The 26,633-nt window shown below is 43.2% G+C and overlaps 1 protein-coding gene across 8 annotated transcripts in view; it reads right to left on the bottom strand.

Annotated features, from left to right (window-relative positions):
- The window catches only part of NAV2 (neuron navigator 2), a 525,889-nt gene that overhangs the window by 215,418 nt on the left and 283,838 nt on the right, over positions 1–26,633 (bottom strand). The window contains exon 1 of one of the 8 annotated variants that reach the window (XM_077929543.1): positions 6,131–6,337. The exons of 6 other annotated variants lie outside the window; for them this stretch is intronic. Coding sequence is in view for 1 of the 2 variants with exons in the window: in XM_077929541.1 (XP_077785667.1) it covers positions 6,010–6,060 (51 nt within the window). In the remaining variant the exon portion in view is untranslated. Of the gene's footprint in view, positions 1–6,009; positions 6,085–6,130; positions 6,338–26,633 lie in introns of those variants that run through there. One more of the 8 variants, XM_077929541.1, reaches the window with a different exon arrangement.

The following is a 26,633-nucleotide window of genomic DNA, read 5'->3' as shown; positions in this document are numbered from 1 at the left end:
ATAAAAGAAGAGTGCTTTTTCTTCAGCTCACAGCTAGCAGAGTCTTGGGAACAAACAGAAAGTGGGGGTCTCTCACTTCGGCCGCTGCCTTGATCTTTGCCAGAGTGAGGTTTCAATGGCAAAATAGTGGGTCGGTTTGCACATATTCCCATCATACTCTGTGGAGCATGCAGTGCTATTAGCAGTTGGGAAGCAAATGCAAGCAGTAATTGCGTTTCAGAGAGAAACATAAATGTGGTGCTTTCTCGGAAAATAGCAGGTTATCAGTATGATTAAAGGTCAGGTCCCCTTTTAAAGGCATAAAAAGATCATTATGTTTGCCTTGTCTAGAATTTCACATAAACATTTTTTCCATGCAAGGCTTATCTTCCTACATGTAAACTGATAGCAGATGGTAACATAAACCTTGATCATGTTTCAAAGGAAGCATGGTTTCTCTATAAAGGAATTGGATTAATCACTTCTGTATTTTAATTGTCTTATATTTGTCTTAATTGCACTTTTTTTAAAAAGGGGGGGGAGAAGAAAGATTTACAATATTAATATGTAACAATATATTTCAGAAGCAGAAATAGTAACAGCATCACTAAAGCTGCTAGCAAGCAGCTTATATAGCAGCCAGAGTCAGAAAAGAAGGCATGATACACAAGAACAAGCTGGGAATGAGAAAGAAAGGGCACGTATGTAAAATAAATAAGAGTTATGAAAGTGGGAGGTGGAGAGAGAGAGAGAGAGAGAGAGGCTAACAAAGCTTTAAAAGGGGGCAGGCAAAATCGTAGAGGATAAGCCTATCAATGGCTATTAGTCATGATGGCAATATATGCAAGCATTGCATTCAGAGGCATTGTGCCCCTGAGTACTAGCTTCTGGGGAGCAATGCTGGGAGAGATCTGGCTATGCAGTTGTAACTGATCGCAGCTCGTGCAAAGGTGTGCTCTCTTTTTTGGAAGCTGCTAGAGCCCAATCTAACAGTGGTGCAGAAGCACATGTAAAAAAAGGGGGGGGAGGGCAGGATAGTTCCACATGGCCATCCTCATGCTTCAGAAACTGAGTTACAGTTTCCTATGCATGGATAAGTGCACATTGCACTGGTGCCCTAACAGAGTCAACAACACAATCTAAACAGTGCCATTTGCCATATGGAGCCTCACATGGGGACTCTTGGGGTTTTGTTTTAATACCCACAACCACTTCTGTATTGAGTTTCCGTGCTATGCAAAGACAGTGAGAGGGGCTCATGCTCCAACCCTTTACTATTGCTTTGAGCAGGGTGGCTAGCCTTTTGGACCAGAGAGATGCATTCAGGGTTGGCCAATCCTTCAAGGAGTCAGTGCTTCTTATGGCCAAAACAGTTGTGACCACAAAACTCCCCTCTGCCCACCATGAATTCCTACTTATATATGCTTTTATGCTATTGTTTTTCTGGTTTTATGTCATATTTTTGTTTTAATGATATTGTTTATTTTTGAAATAAGCCATTTATAAATGTTTTAAGTAAATAAATGAATGTGCACACAGAAGTACACAGGTCACACTTGCAGACCACACATACACACTCTCCGCATATATACTCACTCTCTCCTCCACACCTGCACAAAAACAGACATACATTCAGGTACACATCACATGCATGCACACCCACCCACATGGGTGCATAAACATGCACATTCATACACATAGGAGGAAGATCGGAAATAGATGTGATGGAGAGAAAAATTATTCTTTCTTTGCTTCAAAGATTGCTGTTGAAAGAGTAGAGACAGTGATTTTTATCTCCCCATCAGTGCTAAGTGGGGAGGAATATGTGATGAACCCGACCAAGTCTTGATTTTGATTCAGTAACTCATTCCATTTTTAGCCCTGTAGCCATTTAGAAAGATCAAGTCATAGTTGATGATGTACTTGTTAGCACCTGGAAACCTTTCTTGCAATGGGCAATCTCCAGGTGTTGAAAGACTGATATAATCATCTACACATATATTTATATACCTTGCAAAACTCCTGTCCTCACAGCCCTTAGAGTAGAAAGAAGCGACAACTAAATATCATCTAATTGGAATCTTGCAATTAACAACAGCCCTCAGCACAATAAATAATTTCAGCATCTGTTTGGCTCGGAATGGAATATCCACAAAGTGTTAACCTCTGCTTTTCTCTCTATAGCAGTCTGGGTCAGCATGGGCCATGAAAGAGAATCAAGCCTTTTATGGAAGCACAAGCTTTTCACCTGTTCCTCATAACAATGCTAGAGGATGAGAGGGGTTGGGGAAACACACATGCACTCTGGCTTGCACATGCATTGCTAAACCATAGTTTAGCATTATAGGAGAACTAGGCCATCTCCACTGGAGGCTGGTCCATTAAGTCAAATTGAGTGCTGCCTCACCAATCTCATTCTGTCTTCAGCCAGCCCCTTCTTGCCTGCCCAGCCCACAAGGTTGCCCTCCCAGCTTCCTCAATCTCAGTTTTGCCCTTGTGGAACCAAGAATGGAAGATGAGGTTGAAACTAGAAATAGTTTACTTTGGCTGCCTCTCATTGACTCTGGCTCCACCTTTTGTTGGTTCCATGCCTAGGTAGTTTTGCCCCCATCTTCCTCTGCAGAGTTGCACAGTGATGATACTGAGATTGAGGAGAAAGCTGATAGGCAGTGCTACCTCTTGGGTTGGTTATAAATAAGAAGGCAGGCAGGTGGGGGCTAGCAGCAGGAAGACTAAGGTTGGTGAGGCAGCATCCCACTTGCCCCTGAAGGACCAGCCTCCATTGATTTGTCATCCCTCTTTGAGACATAACATCCAAACTTGTTGTTTTCAATAAAGCAGGCAGCTCATCTGTTGCAGCAGAAACAGAGGCATTCCACATAGCTTCAGCCTTATTCCCTGGACAAAATGACTACAAAAAATGGATACCGGGGGAGAAGAAATTCCCTGAGGACAGCCACTAAAATATTTAAGACATATAGTAAATCATCCAAGAGGAACACCATGACATGCACACCAGGTGCAACAAAGTGTAGAAAGCATTTCAGTGCTCTTCTACGCTCTGTGCTATCTGTAATAAAGCAAGAGAAAAGTGTTTACAACATATATAGAGCACTGCCACCATGAAAGGGGAGAGAAGGAAGCAATTAGGTTTCACGGAGTCCAATAAAACCGGGACAAGCAGGCAGATTTGCCTACACAAGGCAGGAGTGGCTGTAAAGCCACTCAGAAGAAACTTCTGAGCGCTATTTGATCCATGAACCAGAACTACAATGCTGCTGCTGCTTTCTAAAGTGAACTGCCAGCCCTCACTAGCTGACTTCAGGATTGTCACCGATGCTTATTGGGCTGATATGTCATGCCACATCGTCAAACTTTGTCATTCTGGAGCCAAACTGGGACATTGTACACAGATGCATGTAGCTTTCTCCTCCCCCCCCCCCTTTTCCTAATGTGAAAATAAGGTTTCAGAGACTGCCATCGGGACTAGAGGAATGGTGATGGGGAAGAGCGCTCTTAATCCTTTCCATGTAGCCCCTCTGTATCTCTTAGCCCATAGAAGAAACGCAGCTAGGGAGGTGCCAGGGATTTGAGGACAAAAGCCACTAGATCCATCCTATGAAGGGCTCCTACTTTTTGAGGCGAAATCCTAGCGGATACAGGTTCTCCCTTCATTCTAACACAATGACAACAACAACAAAAAAGTCACAATATGTAAAATTATCTTTTCTATGCAAATGCATACAGAAGCTCTTTCAAGACATGGACCTGCAAAGCTAAGAGGTAGTGAATTCCAACAGGCAGGGAAGAGAGGAGACTGATCCCAGCTCACCAACAAGGGAAAGAGAAAGGTATGGTAGGTCCAGCAAGCTCCCTCTAGTGGACATGAGACAAGCCTGGTGGGCAGCAGCACTCGGTAAATAAAGGTCTGACCTCTGAAAGGCACAGATGTCACAACCATGAGCTGATGTGGGATATGGAACTCTGCCCAGGTCCATGTTACCTCCATTGCACTTTCTGGGCATTGGGCCTTTAGCCTATTATGTGTGGCTGTAAGCTTTCACTGCCAGAGCTTAGCACATCATTGAGCTAAATAAATATTAAACAGCATTAGTTGTATCTGATTATCACTAAAGCCCACAGAGGAGCCCATTGTACCTACTGGATTCTCAAAAGCCCATATAAAGGCCAGAGACAGTCAGTGTTTCTCAGATATCCTCAGCATTCATAGGTAATTTGTAAGCACAGCACTGTGCCTTGCTGTCTGTCCTGACAGAACCCATTTTTTAAAGTCAGCAACCGCAATAAAGGAAAAATAATCACTGAATCACCTGAAGTAGTTTATGTCTATCTATCCGGTAAAATGGGAGGGAATTTTCTTGCTTGTCTCAATTTGCTTGAGATCTTTTTATATCATAAATACAAACCTATCAGTTATTCTAGACTTTGTATCTTAATTTTACCTCTGTGACCCCCATGAGATATGATCTCACAGATCTGCTTGTTGAACCAAGTGTTCTCGGCTATTTGGCAAAATATCAAGTGCTAAAATTGCTGGCATACCCCGCCTTGCATTTTTAAAGCTTCTTTCCCCTCTTTACTTTTTAAAGCTGGCTCAGTTTCCCCATGCATTTAGTTCCTCCTCTTTGTTTGGGAGGCCCACTCCAAAGTGGCTCAGATGTTTATGTTTAAAGAAAGGGCTTTTGCTACACCTGCGTAGCCCATTCTCTTAGCTTCCTGATTTCCGGAGCATAAAAAGGCAGGCTGCTGGAACAGGAGCCACCTCTCATCTCAACATGCCTGGCAGCAGCTCAAGCCATGCTTGGGCAACCCCTGTGCTTAACATGCACCCTTTCCTGCCAATTCAAAAACAATAATAATTCAATTTTCTAAGAGGCACTCACGCATGCCAAATCAGAAACCATCCTGATCTCCCAACCAAGAATGGCTTTTGTATCCAGCAAGATCATCCATAAACTGATTATGACTGCACAAACAGTCCTTCAAATGTAAATAATTTTTTAAAAGATGGGAAGTAATTTTGAATGACAGCCATAGAGATATGGGTTTCAATTAATGCTCCACGCGAGTGATGCTCTTAAGGCACTTTCTACACTACAGTACCAATTTCCCAGGCATACACTGGTTTGGGGCCCCTTGACACTTGGAACAAACCCTTGGTATTGAATTCTAAACTTCATAGGAAACATATTTAAAGTGAAATGTGCACAGGAGTGCAATTTCCATTGTTTAATATAATCCAATAGATGGATAAAGAATAACACTCTTTAAAAAGAGCAGTTGCTGGCTCAGGTTTGGAAGCAGATTTCCAAAAGCCGCTAATGTGCAGACTCCCTAAGTTTTTTAACCCACAGTTCCAATCTTGGCACGGGGAGTAATTGGAAAAGACAGGCAGACGTTTGGGTTTCCTGATCTCATTTGCGCTGGGGGAAATGGGAAACCCACAAACTTTCTCTTTGCAAACAAGGAGCTGCGGTTTCTTTTTAACTCTCTTAGGGAAATTAACGGGGAGGTTTTTTTTTTAAAAAACGAAGCGATCAGCAAACCCAGCGCCCAAATGCCTGCGCTTGAGGAATCCTTATTACAGCAAAGGGCACTGAGGCAATTCAGAGAAGCAGGGAGGGAGGGAGAGGAGGAAGTAGCTGAAGAACAAAGTATAAGCACCATCGATTTCTATTTTTCTGCTTTGAAAGAAGCTTAAGCTAGGAAAGATCAAACTACAGGCGCAGCCAGGCGTTGCGAGAGAGAGAGAGAGAGAGAGAGAGAGAGAGAGAGAGAGAGAGAGAGGAGGATATGTGGGGAGATCGGCCTCTGCTTCTGCACTCCAGCTTTGCTTAACAGCTTTATTCTGAACGCTGCGCCGCTTGGAGCCAAACTCCAGCAATGATGCCCAGAAAACAGCACACACAAAAATGCCATCCACACGAAATGCCCAAGGCACATGGCCAGAGGGTCTCCAGCAGACTTCCTCTTCACAGTTATCACCAGCGTGCAATCGGAAATCCTTACCAACTTCATGGTCATGTTGTTCTGTTCCCAGCGCCATAGCATCACACTCATTTTCCTCGGCCAGCGCACCCAGCCAGCAGCCAGCCAGGCTACGCGTCCATCTCACGCGTGCTTCCAGTACCTTAACATCCCGCCGCTACAGAGAGCTTCCTTCCCCTCTGTTGGGTTAAGGAAAGCCTCTCTCATCTTGACGGTGTTCTCTGCAAACTTAGCTCTCTAGTCGTGCACGGAGCTGAGCTGAGACCATGATGCATCAACTCCTCTCTCTTTCTCTTTCTCTCTCTCAAGCCAAATCAAACAACTCCTCAAATGAGCTGGAGGAGGCAGCTGGGGCTGCAGGAGTGAAAGAAGGACAAGGAAGTCTCCCTCCCCGCTCCCCCCCCCCCCCCGCAACCATAAGCACTTCGCAGATTGGGCATTCCTGGTTCAATGGGCCGTTCATCGTTTCTGAAGAGAATCCCGTTTAACTCCTTCGGGGCGAGAGTTTGATCCGTGAACCGGGGAAGAATGGGAGCAGCGCGCAGAACAAGGGGCCCCGCATGCGAGGAGGGAGCGAGGGCAGGGCAGGCGGGGAGTTAAAACGCCCAGAATTGCTTGCTCCCTGCTTCAGCCGATTTTGCAAACGGAGCTGACGACTTCAAGAGCAAATTTTGGAAGTTTTCTGTTTGATTAAAGAAAAAGAAGAAACTAGTATAGCATAAGCCATCAGCTGGAAAGGTAGCACATGCTCTAGGGTGACCTGGTGCAATGGGACTTTTATTTTCCTTTCAAATTTGGACAGGTGTACATCCAGGGGGAGCAGCACTGGATGACATTTTCTCTTTTACAAAACTGCAAGAGGAATCCTTTCTCAATCAAATCACAGAGGTGGAAAGGAAGCTCGAAGTCCAGCCCTCTGCCTCTGCAGGGAATCAGTTGTTCCAGCATCCTTGGGACATATGAAGCTACTGGGTGCTATCAGACATTGATCTATGCAGCATACTCTCTCTGGCAATGGTTTTCTAGGGGGGCCATCAGGGATTGCAGTTTGGGGCAGAAGTTTGGGCCCTCTCAGCAGGATAATCAAGAGGACCTTTAAATGCGGCAGAGCAGGCTTACACATTGTGAAGCATCCTGCCAGCCCACCCCAACCCATAGGAATGGCTGAGCTTTTCTTAGGATGGAGTGCAGGCAGAGTAGGGTTGGCGACCAGGTACACTTGCCCCAACTCTCGGAGGGCTAAGCAGGGACCAGCTGCTTTTTTGTTCTTTATTTTAACAAGACTCCCACCCTGGGCCTCAGACAAGCTCTGTACGGGCCTGAGGATAGGTGTCTCCTGGCCAGGAACTGCTGGGGGCAGGGGAGTGTCCTTGCAGTGGGAAGAATAGAATGGTAGAGTTGAAAGGGACCACAAGGGGCATCTAGTCCAACCCCTGTAATGCAGAAATCTTTTGTGGAACATGGGGCTCGAACCTATGACCATGAAATTAAGAGTCTCATGCTCTACTGACTGAGCTATTGCTGCTGGTTCTTCTGACAGTGATAGCACAACCCCTCTGCTTTTTTTTTTTTAACATGCAAAGCAGACTTTGCAGTAATGACAGAAATTCTGAGATAATTTGCTTCTTTTTTAATATACATGCCCCCAATCTTGTTCCTTCTTTCAGGCAATGTTTCTTCCCACCTGCCTTCAAACAGTGTTGTTGTTGTTGTTTAGTCATTTAGTTGTGTCTGACTCTTTTGACCCCATGGACCAGAGCACCCCAGGCACTTCTGTCTTCCACTGCCTCCCGCAGTTTGGTCAAACTCACGCTGGTAGCTTCGAGAACACTATCCAACCATCTCGTCCTCTGTCGTCCCCTTCTCCTTGTGCCCTCCATCTTTCGCAACATCAGGGGCTTTTCCAGGGAGTCTTCTCTTCGCATGAGGTGGCCAAAGTATTGGAGCCTCAGCTTCAGGATCTGTCCTTCCAGTGAGCACTCAGGGCTGATTTCCTTAAGAATGGACAGGTTTGATCTTCTTGCAGTCTATGGGACTCTCAAGAGTCTCCTCCAGCACCATAATTCAAAAGCTGGAGGAGACTCTTGAGAGTCCCATTGACTGCAAGAACATCAAACAGTGTAAGACAGCCTAAAGGATGCTGCCACTGAGACAGTTAAAGTTACACAACAACCAATGGTCAAGCAGCATGCACTGCTTTCATCTGTTAAGGGCCACATATCCTTGGGGAAATGCCAGCAGCTGCATGCCAGTGGTGGGTTGAACCAAGCCCAGCAGTGGGTGGGACACCCATTTCTCTATTCCGTCCTTCCACCACCTTTTTCTCTCTTTCTGATACATGCATCTCCCTCTGTCTTCCACCCCACCCAGCAGGCTACAGCTGTATGGACAAGTTGCTCTTGCCAGAACTGATTGCTTGCAATGGGCTTTTCTCCTTCCTCCTTCCACTGCTCCAATAGTTAGGGCTTTTCCCATTCCTCCCCCCCCCTTCCCCTTCTGTTATCCTCCCCACCCATATATGCACTGAAAATAAGCAGTGGTCCATGTATGGCCCATGGGTCAGTCACTCCTGCTCCAGGGGGATGCACCCCCCCCATTCTTGTCAAACAGTCTTCTGGCCAGTTCAATAAGCTGTGACCAAGCATGTCCATGCAGATGAAGATGCACATCCACATCAGATGCAGGAAGGGAATCCTCCTTCCACATGCAGATCTGCCTTGTGGATTAGGCAGCTGGGTTCAGGACAGAAATCAGTATTGTACAGCCACCCACACTCACTTGTTGAAACATCTGCCAATATCTGCAACTGGCTTCTGTGTATGTGCAGCCATTGATAGGTACATATCTATATGCAATGTCATTGCAACACTGAGCCCCTGCTCCACTGAATTCACTAGGTACACATTTGATGGTGAATTGTCTGGATATTCGTGCCCATTCAGGGCCACTATCCACTGCTCACAACTAGAGTCTGATCGGAAGCTGCTATATCTAATAAAGATAAAGATATTGCCCAACTTTGGAATTCAGAGGGGGGTTTCCCCCTTATGGACCAACACAGCTACCCTTGGTTTTGAGGAGTTTGGGGTGGGTTTCTTTTTTATATTTAACATAGATTCTTCTGGGCTGGTGGTAGTGCAGTATGCAGTCTAAGGTCACCACATCAGATATCCAATCAATGGAATCTAAGGAAATTAAGGATATGTCCAGCTAGCAGGTTTCTATGCTTTAGCCCAGGACTAATCCAGGAGCACGCAAAGCACATTCTCTTTCTTATCCCATAACATGCCATTGTACTCTTGAAAGGATTTTCTGATCTGCTTGGCAAGCAAAACTTTTGCCAGCCTCAGAGACCAACAAAGAAGTCAAAAGGTTTCCCTGAGCTACAGTTTTAAAGCAGATGAGGACAGACACCTGCACAGTTATATCAACCTTTAAATTCATCAGGTTCATTTGGCCATTATAGAATGAGCTTTTAATTCTTTCTCAAAGGTATAAAGGACTCTTCTTCATTTGCTTTTGTGGCAGCAAAATACCTTGCACTGCAAAACCTTCTGAAGTAGCCGGAGTGAGTGCCCCGCTGAAAGGTCACCTCCAGGAGGTTGGAAATCTGAGGGAGAAGGTCGCAGCCTGTTGGCGGGCTTTGGAAATTAGATGCACGATTTGCAGGGGGGTCAAAGGCAGCTACAATGAGCCAATGACAAATGAAAAGATAAATGAATATGAGGAGAGGGGGAGAGAACCTTGGATGTGAGGCCAAAGGGATTTCTACGGGAATTACATAAGTCTTCTTAAGCACAGTGCTCACGCAAACTGCCAGGCCCTTCAGAGCTTTCCTTTTAACTGAATTTAATTTGTCCCTTCCGTGCTGCTGCTGACCCAGTGGAAGCACTACACAGCCTGCCACTTAGGATGTTGTCACCCAGCTTCCCAACTGTGCCTCAAGGAGGTTCAGGCCAGAACGTGCAGCTCAGGGAAGGATATGGAAGAAGGCTCTGGGCCATATCTGTATTTTCAGTGCTTCCCTGGGGTTTTCAGCAGCTCCTTGAACTAAATGGATGTGACCCAGGGTTGCTCTGACTTAGAGGGGAAGACTTAGAATGGCCTCCTAAACAGAAGCCAATTAAGATTCAATAGGGCCCAGCTGGCTGATCGACAACAAACCAATAAGCAGCTCTTATTTCCTCAATTATTTCACCATCCATTCATATAGCTTGCTTGCTCTCTTGTTTTCAGTCACATGATTCCTTACCCACCTCCCTCCTGTCTTATTTTGTTTTCCTTACTGCCCCCTACTTCTGATAGCCCCAATACTCTTTTCCCCCAAACCCCTGCAACGACTGCTGTTCCCCCTCCATAGCCTTTAGAACATAGGAACATAGTAAGAGATTGCTGGACCAGGCTAGTGGCCCATCTAGTCCAGCATCCCGTTCTCACAGTGACCCACCAGATGCCCTAAAGCAGGCTTGGGCAAACTTGGCCCTCCAGCTGTTTTGGGAGTACAACTCCTATCATCCCTAGCTAACAGGACCAGTGGTCAGAGATGATGGGAATTGTAGTCCCAAAACAACTGAAGGGCCAAATTTGGCCATGCCTGCTAAAGAGAAGCCTGCAAGCAGGACCTGAGCACAAGAGCACTCTCTCCCTTCTTGTGGTTTCCAGCAACAGGTATTCAGAGGCATTACTGTGCCCAGCTGTGGAGGCAGAGCGTAGCCATCATGGCTTGTAGTCATCAACAGCCTTATCCTCCACAAATTTGTCCTCTGTCCTCTCTGACCCCTGTCACTCCTTCCTTTGCAATGATTGTGCTGCCGCCCCTGCCTGTCTTAACAGTGTTACAGCATTACAGTTTATTGAAGTCTACCCACTTGACATTATTATGGAGGCCTGTTATGGAGACCTGATGTCAGCCCGCCCCAGAATCTCAGACAGTCCTAACATAAAATCCTTGCCAACTACCTTTGGTGCATTTTCTACTTCTGGTGACTTTGTTTGCTATATCAACTTGAATCTCTTGGAACCTGTTCAAATCCCCACTCAGCTATGAGGTTCACTGGGTCCTTTACTGTTTCTTCTTCTTCTTTTTTACTTTCGCTGGGTGACCTTGGGCCAGACACTATCTCTCAGCCTAACCTACCTTGCAGGGTTGTTGAGACCATAAAATGGAGGGTGAAGGATAACTATGTACACTGCTTTGAACTCCATAAAGCATGGTGAGATATAAATGGAGTAAACAATTAAATGAATGTGCAAAAGGCCAAAAAGTTATTGGGGGCCCATGGTAGATTACGGTAACTGCTTTATCACTTCCACAATCATTTTCACCATTCCTTCAAAGCAGAACTTTTTCTACAATGATTTTCCAGAGATTCAATTCACAAATTCAGCTACAAGTCACCAAATGTTGGGTAATCTGTTCATGCATGGATGAACCATCCCATAACTTCTACATGGCAAACTCTAAGAATGCTCCTACAGTAACAGATTGTGACTATTATGCTGTACAATATACAAAGCATACAAGATATACAAAGTATGCTAGAACTTCCTATGATAGGAAACACAGGGACTTTGATCAGCTTAGAAACACAACAGAATGCAGTGTTACTAGAAAAAAATAAACCAGAAATCCTATTTTGTTCCCATCATTTTCTAAAATACAGCCCATTTTGGACACATTCATTTAATTGAGCTTTTTTGAGCTCAAGATGTATTTTGCCTCCAGAAGAAATCCTGATAGCATTGACACTTGTTTCTTTCCTTTTTAAAATAAAAAAGCAGTAAGGCTTTGGAGTTTCTTTCATCCTCTTGCAGAACTTCCCTAATAAGGAGCTCCTTGAACAAAATGGAAGAGATAAGATTGGAAGTGGAGTTGGCAAAATCCTTGCTATGACCTTTTCCCTCCTCCCACAAGCAACCTTTAGACAGCTCATCCTCCAGTGCTGTGTGTTTGACTCCACAGAGACATGCTGCTCACACATTCTGCCTTAATTTAAAAGGGTAGGATGGCAAGGGCACATCCATACAATCCCTTTAAAAAATAGCATTTATCAGGATTTCACAAACCCTTTTCTTGAAACTACTGACATTTAGCAAGGAAGGATGGAGGTGGGGGTGGCCAAGGAGCTTTTTACCAGTACATGAAATGCATGTCAGACTAAAAAGCTTGTTAGCAGCCCTAATGGGATGTTAATGGGCACTTAAGCATCCCAATTAATGTGCAAAATAATGCTCTTGTTATTCATTGATGATTCTTCAATGACACAGAAAACAGGTATGAGTCCTGCATTCAGCCCCCTAATGAATATAATTCTAACTCCCAGGACACAAAGGATACTGTTGGGAAAACAAGAGGAAACAGATGTTGGGGAAATTATGAATGAATTCAGAACACATAAACATTGTCAATACATCAGTTACTAGAGGGAAAGAAAAACCCATTAACTACTTACCCATTGTGTTGCCATGAAAACTATGCATAACAACAACTGGCTAGCTAGCATTTAAGATTCATTACAATTACTTTGGCTTTTTATTTCTGAGTTCTCTAACTCAGTTACAACTATTCATTAATTAATGCATGAAGCCTACTAATAGAACACTTTGCCATTTACACTTGCTGTTTTATTGAGTTATAACATCAGGCCTAACCAAGCCAATGCAGAAATAAGCCCTGGTAATCTTCCCCCCCCCAGTTTGTTAGTGTTTAACGTGCCATAAGGCTTTTTGTTGTTTTTACTGCAACAGCTACACATCTGGACTTTGTTCTGGAGTGACTTCACACATGTTTTCTGAGTCTTGTAACTGCAATTTTATTGTGGTATGAGTCTTTGTAGACAAGAGCCTGTGTCATCAGATGCAGATAAATGCCAGGTTACGAAAGCTACTGCCTATAAAGCAAAATGTTTTTGCATGGGATTTTCTGATGGAAGTTTTCCGGAGAATAATGAATAAGATCACAGTGACAATTATTGATGCGATTGAAAATATAAAACTCTTCCCTCTACAGCAGAATCTATGGCCCAATCTTTTCAAAATAAAGATGTTTCCATCAGGATTTCTGATTTACTGTATATGCTGAATTGTATTTTTATTTTATCTATTCATAGAACTTGTTAGTTGCTTTATCCTGCCCAGGGCAGCCTAAAGCAACTTACAACCAATTAAACAGACAGACAAAACCCCTCACATTAGAACCTGGGAGGGGGTGTTGTTGTCGTTGTTGTCGTTTAGTCGTGTCCGACTCTTCGTGACCCCATGGACCAGAGCACACCAGGCACACCTATCTTCCACTGCCTCCCACAGTTTCCTGCCTACTTCCAAAAGGCCACAGATAGTTAAAGGCCAAAGGCTAGTTATAGAGGGAAGTTTTTGCCTGGCAGCTGAAGATATTTAACAATGGCAACAGGAAAGCCTCCCTGGAGAGAGAGCGTTCCACAAATGGGGAGCCACCGCAGAAAAGGCCCTTTTACATGTTGCCACCCTCTGGACCTCCCATGGATCCATACCCCTTAGAGAAAAGATACAAATCTATTTATTTATTTATTTCATATATTTTTTAATGTTGCTTGACTGTAAGGGAAAAACTTCAAAGTCGTTTACAAAAAAAAAAAAGATAAAACAATAAAATGATCACTATGAAATTTACAACCATAATTTAAAACATAGGAAAGTTAAAACTGCAACAGAATTAGCTGAAACAAATTAAACTTCATACAAACACCTGGGTAGACTTATCTAAATAAGGTTTTCAGCCTCCGCCAAAAAGAATACAGTGAGGGTGCACACCCGAGATCAATAGGCAAGGAGTTCCAAAGTATCAATGCTACCACACTAAACCATTGAGTTCTTACACATGCAGTGCTTAAGACACTAATATTTGTATTTTAATGCACTACATGCATATTAAGCCAATGGGCCAATTTTATTCTTGTTATTTTTCTGTTGGTTGCTATTTGTTCATTGTGAAACATCTTGGTATTTCTTTAAGCTAACAGCAATAACAACAATGGACAGAATTCAATGTAGTCCTAAGTGGAGTATGCACACATGGAACAAGGTCTGCTCATGTGACTGGGTATTCCTCCATCTCATCACCCTGTTCACCCCCTAAATCTGTAATTGGGCTTCTTCCAAGCAGATTTAGGGAGTGCAGGGGATGAAGGGTGAGGAGGGGGAAAATCCCATTGTGAAGGTGAAATTCCCTCCCTACACTTGGTCCCTCCAACGACTTTCTGGCATCAACTAAAGACATACCTGTTTACTCAGGTTTTGGGGTGATAAAAATGATAAAGACCCTCAGATTGCACGATGGAAATGGCTTGGACTGATATATATGATATTTAATTTTTACATGTTTTGATTTTCGTTAACTGCTTGCATTTTATGTGATTGTGCTGTATACCAGCCTAAGTTCCCAGGGCAGAAAAGGCAGTCTAGAAATAAAATAAAACAACACAGCACATGACCCCCAACAAAATCTGTATGACAGAGAAAAAAGCTTAACTGATGACATGCATTCTTTATTTCTCTTGCAGAAGAGGACAAGTGGTGCTTGCTAATCCTTTTCAGGAAGTTGAAAAATCTCTCTTGGTTTCCCTAATAGTGCTTCCTGGATCAATATGCCCAGAAGCAATGACTGGAGAAGATATAATTGATCATGTTGATTTCGAGGGGTGGGCAAGTAAGTATTGCCACCTGCTTTAGGGGGACACACAGGAACACATCTGAGGATGGATTTTACATGCAATAAAATTGAGATCAATGCAAATAAATTATTTATCAAATTATTTATCATTTGCAGAAGCATTAGGAAATGTATTTGAACAACATTTTAAACAGTAACAATGAACATTAATTTGCAGGGTGTTTTGAAGCAAGAAGTAGGGTGGATAAAATGAAATGAAAGTCCAACTCATTTTTTGTTTTTTTACAGGCCAAGAATCTAACATACATCCCTTGTATAACTAAGTAAGAGATGAGATTGTCTGAAATCTTGGCAAGTTTGAGTGCAAATGTTGTAGGGAACATAAGCAGTGACAAGAAAGCAGCTGTGGAAATGGATGCCCTTGTATATTGACAAAGCTTCTGTGGCCGCTTCATCAGCCCTTGAAAACCAAAGACCACTTCTAATGAGTCAACAGTATTCCACATTTGCTTTTATGTTCCATCATGACTGCATCAGATTGTGTTGCTTTGATGGATTTACAGCCCTATCCATTTATTTTTGGCTGTTTATTACAGCATTATCTTTGAAAGCATTCAGGGTTTCCCTGCCCTTCTTATTATGCAGCAGTGACTCACCAGATTTACTGAGGCTTATCATTCAATGATCCCTGGGATGACATCAGCATCCCCAAAGCTGGACAGTTCCACTCACTTCAAAGATTTTCTCCCTTGCTCTTCTCCCACCACCTCCCATGCTCAGAGAGATTACTCAGAGTAGCTGCTAAATTACAGTGTATTATTCACATAGTTTTCTCTATAGTTTGGAGCAGCTCTTCATGGAGCTTCATATTTTCCCCATCCCAAATCATAATGAGGCTAAGACTCCAAGAGGAGCACAAAAAGTTCTGGTTTGGAGAGATTTAATCTATGCACATTCTAATAAAGCAGCTGCCTCAAAATACTTGGGTGTATGGAGAATATAAATGGGACTGAGATTTCAGTTGGTGCATGAGAAGTTTAAGTGCCAAACTGAAGAGTGGGGGGCGGGTGGCATATCATCTGATTGTCTTGCAGCTTTGCGGCACTGTCAGGATCTGGTTTGGGTCAGCAAGCTCTGATGGAGGAGGAGGTAGAAGAAGCAGAAGAGGGCTGAATTGTGGGAACCTGGGTTGGAGGAGGGTGGGGCCTCCCCTTTCCATCCCAACTTCATTTGGAAGGGGAAACAGGGATGCCCGCTATCCCCTTTGATCTTCCTGCAGATAGGAGAACCTCAATGGAGGCTGGGGAGGGATTTGATCAGCTAAGGAGGAGGCTGAGCAGGAGATGGCAGTGACTGAGCAGGAGGGTACAGTCTTGTCACCTAGAACAGCATCCACCCAACCCAACGAAGAACATGTTTGCAATCTCAATATTCCTACACATGGGTGTAGCTGGGGGGGGGGGCAGCTCCCCCCAATCCACAAAAATTATTGAAAAGCATTGAAAGTACTTAAATAACTGAGGTTCTGTCCCTCTAGCAGAAACCTTTGACTAACCCCTTACAAAAATCCTGGCTATGCCCATGTTCCCAGAAAATGAGCGAGTCTTATGAAGGAGTATGCCATGCCTTGTCTTTAAAAGCTTGATTGGAGGGATGGAGAAACTCATTGGGACATCTTCACTACCTCTATCCAGTTATGAACTTCTTGCCCTACTCCTGAACTTCTGAACTGTGACTCCTGTGCACTGTGTCTGCTGCTGAGTCTGTATGGTTACCTGCCTGAAATAATATCTCTCTCTTATTTAGCAGTAAAAGTCTCTGACTATGCATGTTGGGTGGAGGCCAGATCATTCATATCTTTTTGACAATTATTTCATGATTTATAGCCTCATTTATTACAATGTGATTTAAGTGCAACTATCTCTCTCTGGATTTGGACCTTATTGCAAAAAGCCCTTGATATAATTAACAAAGTGAAAAATGCTTTAAAAGAAAAAGAAAGTTTTGTATTCTATGGCTCTGATCCAAAGAGTTTCCTGCAGGAGTGGAGAACACTTCCTGCTTGTATAATGGTGAGTAACTGATTCCACTGATTTTCTTGTCTAGTGGGAGTCCCTCTCTGTGTGCTACTTCCCACACCATTCTGGACAGTGTCCTGAGTACCAGGAGCTGCTTTTCAGTTTGGGCACATGAAGATGCAGGGCCAGGAATTCACCTGTTTCTCGATGAATTCGAGCCAAAGTAATTAAGCAAAATCATCTCTCTCTCTTTTTCTTATTATGATCTAGACAGTTTTAGAAAGGATTATTATGATTTACCTGTTGGGCGGGGTTCGCTTTATTTATGCACAACTTTTATCAGGATTCTTTCAGAAGTCAGCATTGCAACTTCCTGCTTACATTTGATGAAATGAAATATTACTTTGTTGGCTACAGAGCTTTCAGAGATGCCTTCCATGAATTGTCTCCATGTGTCACTGACAGACCTCTATGGAGAGAGAGACGGTGCAATGAACTCTGCTTATTCCCATTTCTGCTCAGGTTAGACCATTTAATTCTAAAAACTGGTTGCAACCTTATTAGCCTGATTTTAAAAAACCCAAAACCCAACAACCTTGAGTTAAGATAGTCTTGAAAGCAATATCACATTCCCCTTTCTGAAACAATTTGTTCAATTACCCGATTATCACCTCCTCTTCATTTTCCTTTACTTTGATTATATTCTGGCATGGTGAAGCAATTAAGTCCTGGCAAGACTGGAGAGGTTTTAGGTTACAGTGTTAAAGCAGTTTCAAACTGTATAAGCTGCCCATGACCTTCCGAGAAGAAACTTTACACATAGAAGCCTATCTCTGAAATAATGATTTAGAATGAAACTAACAGGAAAAATGACAGGAATGTTTTCAACGGGCAAAGTGAGGTGTGGTCAAGCAGGGCAGCCAACACAGACCTGCTCAAAGATCATTGCACTGGAGACATAAGTTGCAGGATGAAGACTGAAGCATGGCATGGTTTCTATCCAAAAACAGCAAGCAAAACAGAAATAGCTTATCTTTTATAGAAAGGGCACACTGTACACTGTCTGTATATCTAGTCTTGAACATATTTTAACTTTTAATATTTAGTAGTCTAAAGTAGTAGCCCAAGAAAGGATTACATAAAGCTGGTACATGCAGGCTAGATTTCCTATGTGCCTTTAATGCTTGCTTAGGGTGGAGAATTTTGGCAGGCACATCTTCTCATCTAACTGATCTTTAAGAACATTCCCTTTTTTTCTGGGAATACATTACAGCAGGACTTTGGGGGTTCTCTTCTGATTGCAACATTCCCTTGCTGCATGAAGAGTTAGTTGGGAACCTACAGGGGACTTTATGTGAAGTAGCTCCACTTTGACTAGGATGTTGGGTAATCTCTGTTGTGCACACAAAACTGCCTGGGTGTAGAAAGAGAACACTTTGGATCCCTGCCATTGGTTAAGGTAAGTTTCTACAAGGTAGTTCCAGCATGGGAGAGTGTAGCTCTAAAGACTGCACCAAAAAGAAAATTCCTTGCAAAAATTCCCAAAGCAGCACTCTGGTAGTAAATGACAAAGTGGGGTAAATTTTCCTGCAGTTCTTAAAGGTATGTACTACCATACTCTACAAGTCATGATCTAGGAACTTTAATTGAGTGTGGGTGGTGGGGGAGCTATTCACTGATACTTGAGAATGTCAATGAATTCAGATGCCTGATGGGAGTCTCCACCCCCATCGCTCAGCCCGCACACTGTGGTCCAGCTCTGAGGGCCTTCTGGCAGTTCCCTCACTGCGAGAAGTGAGGTTACAGGGAACCAGGTAGAGGGCCTTCTTGGAAGTGGCGCCTCCCCTGTGGAACGCCCTCCCATCAGATGTCGAGGAAATACAGTAAACCACTTTTAGAAGAGACCTGAAGGCAGCCCTGTATCAGTAAATATTTAAAGTCTGATGTGTTACAATTCTTTATATATGCTGTAAGGTGCCCTGAGTGGCTGGGGAAACTTCTTCTTCTTCTTCTTCTTCTTCTTCTTCTACTACTACTATTTGATCCCCATATTACTTTGACTATAACATCTGTCAGCAACATCTACTGCAAATGTTTGTTTTGCAATTGCTACTATAGATGTGTTTCTTATAATATTGAATGTACTCCTAACACATTTTAATAACTGTTCTAATTCCAATTATGCATGAACAGAACTTTCCCCCCTTCTTTTTCCATCTCTAAAATTTCTCTGTCTCAAATAAAATCTTGTTAAGTTCCCCACCCCTCCATTAACCTGGTGCACCCTGGATTTTGCTTGTGGCCAGACCCATGGATCACAATGTTTAAAGCTCAAGGGATGTTGAAATATAAACTAGACACAAACATCTGTTAGGAAGGGAAAGGGCTATTTCAGGCTGCCCTGGAATATAAAAGAAAAGGCACACAAAAGGTCAAAAGATGGTTTAAGAGCCCCAGGAGGTACCTCCTGGTAGAGAAAAAAAGATTGCAAGGTGGTGCATTCCTTTTAATAAAACAAGAAAATTCAACAAAGATACAAAATTGAGATAAATGGCTTTTACAAGGTTTGGCTGGAAGCAAATGCAGCTCTTTTTGTTTCAGTCACACAAAAAAGCAGAGCCTGCAACCACTCATTTTTTCATCCAAATTACAAATTGGGAGGAAATGACTGTATCCTTGATGATCGTGATAAAAGCAACTCAGCAAAAAGAAATGAGTAAACGTTCTTTTTAATAAATCCATAATAGTGCTTTTGAGACTGCAATCCAGAACACTTGGATAGGGAACAAGCCCCACTGAACGCAGCAGGACTTACTTCTGAGTAAACAACACGCATAGGCTTGTATTGCACATGCCTACACAACCTTGTTGACTGACTGCATTTGGATGCAATGATGAACGATTGGTTTATTATTCCTGAGCCTCAGGCTCAGGCTCTTTCCCTTCCCATCTCCTCCTTCGAAGTGGCTGCAAGGAGATCAGAAGCTAGAAGGGAGAGATCAGAGAGTGTTCTCAGTTGTGACACTCTTGACTGTGGAATGCCTCCATCTCACCAATTTGATGGGCATCAACTCTGATGGGTTAAATAGGTTGTGGAGGGGGGGACAACATCTCCTCATTGGACTTCTCAATTCATTATATTTGCTGCTGAGTTTTAATGTTATGATTGGTTTATATATACTGGCTTATTTTTTATTATATTTTGCTGTGCCTGTATAAATATTTGTGGGAAGCCCCCACCTCCAGCAATAAATTGGGTTAGGCTGAAGGTCAGATCTCTCTTCTCAGTGTGCAGATAAAACAAAAAGGGGTGGGACCAGCAGATAAAGCAAAAAGGGGTGCTGAAGGGGAGGGACCAGCTTGATGAGGAATCAGAAAGAGTGAAGCAGGGGTGTGGGCAGAAGGAGAGAGGATTCTTCCATCCCGCTTGCAGAGCCAGCAGTTTGTGGGAGCTGACAGGAGGAGGTGCAGCCCTTTAAAGCAGCACCCGAAGAAAGATGTACAGAGAAATGGGATTTGGAGGGCACAACAAATAAGAAGGCAACAAGCAATTGAGATATTGGAGACAGGGTCTGGGACAAAAAGATTGGGGAATATAAGGAAAGCAGGCTAAAGGACAAGGCCAGGGGAGTCCTGTGATAAAAAGGGAGCCTGCACTCTTATAGTGATGGCCCCCACCCAGTAAATTCTGAAATATATTGGCACTCTAAAGATCCTCCGGTGGTTCAGAGGTGGTGGAGAAACAGAATGAGTATAAAACCCACTTTTCATTATTTTTTAATGAACTGAGCTACAAATGCCTTAAATATAATTAAATTGTTGAATTAAAAAACAGTAAGTTCGTTGTTATGTACCAACTTTAAACCAGGAAAGGGGAGTCTGTGGCCCTCCAGGTGTGGCTGAGCAACAGTTCACATCATCTCTCTAGACATTGGTCATGCTGGCTAATGGGAGTGCCATCTTGTGGGAGTTGGCATTCAAGAACATTCTGAGGGCTACATATTCCCAACACTGCCCTAACCTGTGGTATGGTTTATTGAAACAAGCCAATTTCATAAGCCATGGTTTGAAACTAGTTTGTTTCAGTAAACCATGGTTTAAGGCTAACCACATATTTTCTAGGTCTGGATAATAATGCTAAACTGCAATTAGTTAAACCTACAAGCAAAAACATCAAATGGCTCATGGCTGGGCTAGAGGAAAAAGGAGCTGGGAGCTGATATACCCAAGTCTTATTCATGTAATGATAAAACATAGTATATTAGTACATTCATATGCATCCAGTTAAGGGACAACAGGCAACATACAGGCTGTTCCCTAGGATGGCAGCTCAGAAGGACAGCAACACTTCATTAAAAAGATCCACTTTAACAGATACACGAATCTCAGATATAGTATATGCATAACTCTTGGTATCTCAGTAAATTATTTAAAATACTCATTTGCCAATCAGTCATCAGTAAAGAGGCTCAGACCTTGCTTTCATTAACCTAGGCATTTGCTGTAGTTTGTCTTCATAGTTTCAACTTTTTCTAAGGATTTTAATAAAGACCTTAAAGATGAAAACCCTAGAATTATCATCTTATAGGCTTGGCCTGTGTCTAAAATCATGTCTGCAAAGGTTTACACTGGAAAAACCATCTTTTTCAAAATTAGTTAACTTATGGGTCAGTTTAACAATCTGGCGAAGCATCAAAGTCAAAAGGCCACAGTGGTTTGTTGCTAAAGCAAGCCTATGAATTTTGGTGCCCTGAGCTTCAAAACAAATGTGTATCTGACTGATGTATTGTAGCAACACACTGGTTTTTTTCCTTCCCTAAGCTTTCCAGCTGGAAAGGATTAATTTGCCCTATTAGCAGTGTCTTTTTTCCATTACAAAGCAGGCATAAACTTCTAATTTAAATTGCAATGAGGAAAAGCGAAGGCCCCCATGCCCAGCTAATCTTGAATGTATAAGACAGAATTGCAGGTATATGAGATAGATAAATCTGCTTGGCAGAAAACAAATCAATTAAATGAAATCAGTTTTGTAGAATCCAGCACAAAACCCACACAGCTAGGGTTTTAGATTCATTTTGGGAGTTCCATCAAGGTTGAAGAAAGGATTTACCTATAACATCTGCTGTTTAGACAAACATATTGTGTTAATAAATATTTTCTGGAACTATGAAGAAGAGGCAAGTTAAAAATAAAACACAACTTCAAACATGAATATGGGACTAATATGGCACTCACCTGAAGGATTGGGGGGGGGGCACTAGAGCACCACCAGGTGTGTGTTGTCTAGCTCTACAAACTTAAAGAGAGAGAAAACTTCATTCTTTCTGGATGTAAGCCCTTCTTGTAGATGCAGTTCCCTTTCTGCCCCAGCTATGCTGAGTCTTAAGTTAGTCATTCAAACATTCCTACAAGGATTCCTACTCAGGATTCAAGAGGTCAGTTATTATCTAGGTATTACTTTGACAGTGTTAGCATAATACAGTAGTGCCATCTCCCGGTTTTCTAACAATATTTGTACTTTTCTCAGTCAGCACTGGGCTCAACCCTGCATTCTGTTATTATGCCATTTATTGCCATTACAGTGGACCCTCTGGATACAAATTAAATTTGTTCTGGGGGTCCATCCGCAACCCAAAAAGTCCGTAGGCAGAGTCACCGCTTCTGCACATGCACGCGAGATGAAACCTGGAAGTATACACTTCCGGGTTTGCCGCGTTCATAACCCGAAAGTTACGTATCCAGAGCAGTATGTAACTAGAGGGTCCACTAGAAGCTTATCTATTAATACCAGAAAGTATTGAAGCACAACACCTTTAATACAAAAAGGGTTACCTTCAGCACGAAATGTCACCTAAAAGGTATCTCAACATCACAACACGCAGTGATGACCCTCCCCAGCTGTCACCTCTTGTTGTGCCTTACAAAGGAATATATTTCTATTCAGCAAAAATTAAAATTATGGTCTCATTGTGGTCCAATAGGAAAAGCTCGGGGGGGGGGTAATGGTTTCTATTCAATTTTCAGTCGATACCTGCTGGATTTTGCAGGTTCTGATGGTATTTCCTTGTATTTCAACCACTTGTTTCTATTGTGGACAAAGGCTTCTAAAACTGGCGGTGGAAAGACCTCTGCCAATTCAAGTGTTATATAGCAGAAGTAATGATGTCTTTGTCTGCAAGAGGGCGTTATTTGAAATGGTCATAATGGCAGTGAACCCTGGGTGGTCTAATGCAGAGGGAGGTGGAAAAGGAATAATGTGCTTTAGCTACCTTAACGCAGTGCTAATTTCTTCTAAATGACTAAAGTTGCAATCCCTTGCATAGTTAGACTTCTTAGTTTCCTAATGATTTCAGTGGGATTGAAACAACGTGACTTTGTGCAGAACTGCAATGTGGCTTTCCATATTCATATGTTAAGTATTCACTAAGTATGTCTTAAGCAAGGGATGGGGAACATTTGGCCTTCCAGATGTTGTTGGACTACAACTCTCATTATCTTTGCCCACTGGATACACTACCAGTGTTTGATGAGAGTTGGAGTCCAACAACATCCGAAGGGCCACAGGGTCCCCAATCCTATATTAATCCCAGAACTGGATAGAACTAGCAACTCCATGGTGTCTATAACTTTGTTTAAAAGTTTGTAACACGCAGAAAAAGCTGTGCAAGTGTTAAGATGCAAGCTTCCCAACAAGCTAACCACAGTCTGCATCTGAAACGTTCAGGTCAGACATTGTTCTCTTAAGATGATTACATCCAGCAGCTTGAAAGCCAAGGAGCAGGTAGAATAGAAGATATGCTTATAAGTCTACTTTTACCTGTGACATGCAGATAGCTCAGCTAAGTACTTCATTTCAGGCTTTCAACCTCAGTGACGAGAATGTCACTTGTGCAGTTCTCCCTCCTGAATAGCTTGTGGTCCCCAATACTGTTCTAAGCTGGCATCTGGTTCATCTAAGGAGCAGCTTCGTTGCCCACTGGGGGTGGCATGATGGCTATAGCTCCACCTTTCGATTATTATATCCTAGGAGGAGGATACATGGACTGAATAAGAGAGGTAGGGGTGTGTGTGTGTGTGTGTGTGTGTGTGTGTGTGTGTGTGAGAGAGAGAGAGAGAGAGAGAGAGAGAGAGAGAGAGAGAGAGAGAGAGAAGGCTTAGGGTTAAATGAGGCCACTCATTAGGTTTCCTGGATTTAAGATGAGCAATTGTTACGGTGACAACATTTCACATCTTCGGCTGCTACCAAGTGAACATTTATTCACATAAGAAGCCTTTGATCATGACAGTAGCCATTTGTCTCCAAGAAGAGTTGCTCTGACCGTGGCAAGTTTGCACAATTGGTACACAGAACGAGGCTCTGAGAAACGTAACCTTTTGCAGTTCCTTCAGCCCCCTTGCCAACTCCTCTTGTCGCTTGCACTGAACTTGCTGTGCCCCATAAAAGAGAAGGGAACATTCATCCCAAACCACAGCCTTCTGCTGAGATAAACGGGTATTGAGTCCAGCATGTTTGTTTTGGTCCGCTCTAAAATGTACACTGTTACGTGAGACTGGCTTGTACTACTGCCGTTCCATTAATTTTCGAGTGCTGCAGTGAACAAACAAAGTGAAGCTGGAAGGAAGGGAGGAGGGTCAGAGAGGAGAAAATACTGCTGGCTTTCATTTCAGGAAATATTACTAATTCAAGTGGCACTTGCACACACCTGGCTGCTCTCTTTCCTGCTGGTATGACCAAGCGCTTCGTTCCGATAAGCTATTAGTAACCACAAGGCCTGAAATGACTATATACTGTCTGGTCAAAATAGTCTCTTGGGTTAAAAAAAGAAAACACCCCATAATACAATTGCTAGTTTTGGCAATGAGAGAAGGCTTATAGCAAAAAAATATTCATGGAAACGGGTAATCCAGTAGCAGTTGCTCCTTTTGGAGATATTTTAGGGGCTTCTCGTGGTTTATCAAAAGGGAAGGGGGGGGAGCAGCCATGCAAAGAAGGTGGTAGAAGTACAAAAGCAATCAGCAAGCAGAGAAATGAAATGAAATGAATGGTTTTTCAGTAGTCAGTGTTTCTTGTCCTGGCCCCAGAGGGCAGAGGTTCATTAGCTACAGTTCTTCCATCTATAGGTCAGTGGGGCAAAGATGAAGGCTGCTGGATCTATCTTTGGGAATCATGATTGGCAGAACAAGATGGAACCAAATCAAACACAAGGATTTGTGTGGGTGACTGAGAATTGCAAGTATTTTGTGCTATTCTAGATCCCAAATTCAAAGACGGGGGGGGGGGCGGACGGACTCCTGAGGATGTATGGTCATATCTAATTGCTCACCAAATACCTTTGGTCAATGAAAGGCAAGGGGTCAACATGCCACAGCCCCCCACCTCAAAAAAGCACTTTTTCAGCCATGGTGTCGGTTGCTGTGTGTAAGCCCATTCCACCCCATCCTGCCACCTTCCAGGGCCAAAAGTGGCGTGTGCCTTGGCAGTTGTGTGTGTTTTGGTTGTGCACAAAATAGCTGTTCCCTGTACTGGGAACCTTTGGGCAAGGATCAAAATTTGGGTTCATTTTGGGAACCTAGCAAAAGTGGGTTGTGCCCTTGAGTTTGGTTGATTGGATACAACAGATCTTTTTTTACCTTCCCAGAGGCCTAGGGGTAACTTAAGCTGAGAGACAGTGACTTCTCCAGGGCCACACAGTAGTTCATGCCCTAATGGGGACATGAATCATGATCTTCTTGGCCCAAATCCAGCACTTGATCACAACATTATATAAAGGCTCTTGACTGAGGCCAGTTCCAGTTCATGGAGGGGCAGAGAAGAGCTTAATTCCAGTCCAGGCAAGTATTCACCCCCATTACTAAAATTGTTGAAATGCCACTGTGTTGTTGTTTTGTTAACGCTTAACTGAAATTCAACTTTTATACCTTCCCTAGCATTTTCTACCACAACGCTTTTGCTCTGATTTTAAACCTCCCCACCCAGAAAGTTTTCCAGGTGTGAGTCTTGAATACACATGGGGGAAACAGAAATGTGGGTGGTCTGATATAGCACAACAGCTGAAAGCTTTATAGGAATCTTCTTTTAAAAAATCTTCCTTTCAGGGTGTTTTTCTTTACCCCTGAATAACAAGGGCTGTATCTTCAAAAAAAGACATAATAAAAAGTTAAACATATGGGAGCTTTCTATTAAAAAACCTTGGGGATGTTGAGGTGGGAAGCTTCAGTAAGTGAGGTCACGGGTTTTCCTTAGCCATCCCATATTGCTCCTTTCTAGAGTCTCACTCCTTATTTTCCCTGTCTTTACCTACAACAGCAGGCCAGATCATTATCTCTCCCACCCTGCAAGGGCATAGTTGTCAACTTTCCCCTTTTCTTGCGAGGAATCCTATTCAGAATAAGGGAATTTCCGTTTAAAAAAGGGAAACGTTGACAGCTATGCACAAGGGCCAGGTTTGACAGGTGGGCAGGACCATGCACCTGTCAAACACCTAACACCGTAATGTCATTGGGTGACATTTTTTCACCACACGGTATTGCAAATCCCCTTCCTGGGAATTTTGTAAATACAGTGGTAATTCAGGTTAAGTACTTAATTCGTTCCAGAGGTCCGTACTTAACCTGAAACTGTTCTTAACCTGAAGCACCACTTTAGCTAATGGGGCCTCTTGCTGCTGCCGTGCTGCCGGAGCACGATTTCTGTTCTCATCCTGAAGCAAAGTTCTTAACCTGAAGCACTATTTCTGGGTTAGCAGAGTCTGTAACCTGAAGCATAGGCGCCGACTCCATGGGGCTTGAGGGGGCCCGAGCCCCCTCAAAAATTTGTTTGGGGGGGCTCTGCCCCCCCAATAATCTCCGGCGCCCCTCCAGCAGAGCGCCATCGCCGCCCCTCCCCCAGCCCAAAATGCACAGGGAGGAGCGGGCTGCATGCCTCCTGCCCTCCCTCCCGAGCAAAAGCTCCACCCAATTTCCTTTGGAGCTGATTAATA

Source organism: Podarcis muralis, chromosome 1, assembly GCF_964188315.1.
Source record: "Podarcis muralis chromosome 1, rPodMur119.hap1.1, whole genome shotgun sequence".
NCBI lineage: Eukaryota > Metazoa > Chordata > Lepidosauria > Squamata > Lacertidae > Podarcis > Podarcis muralis.
The sequence above is the reverse complement of the archived record's forward strand: the minus strand, read 5'-3'. Positions and strand labels throughout refer to the sequence as shown.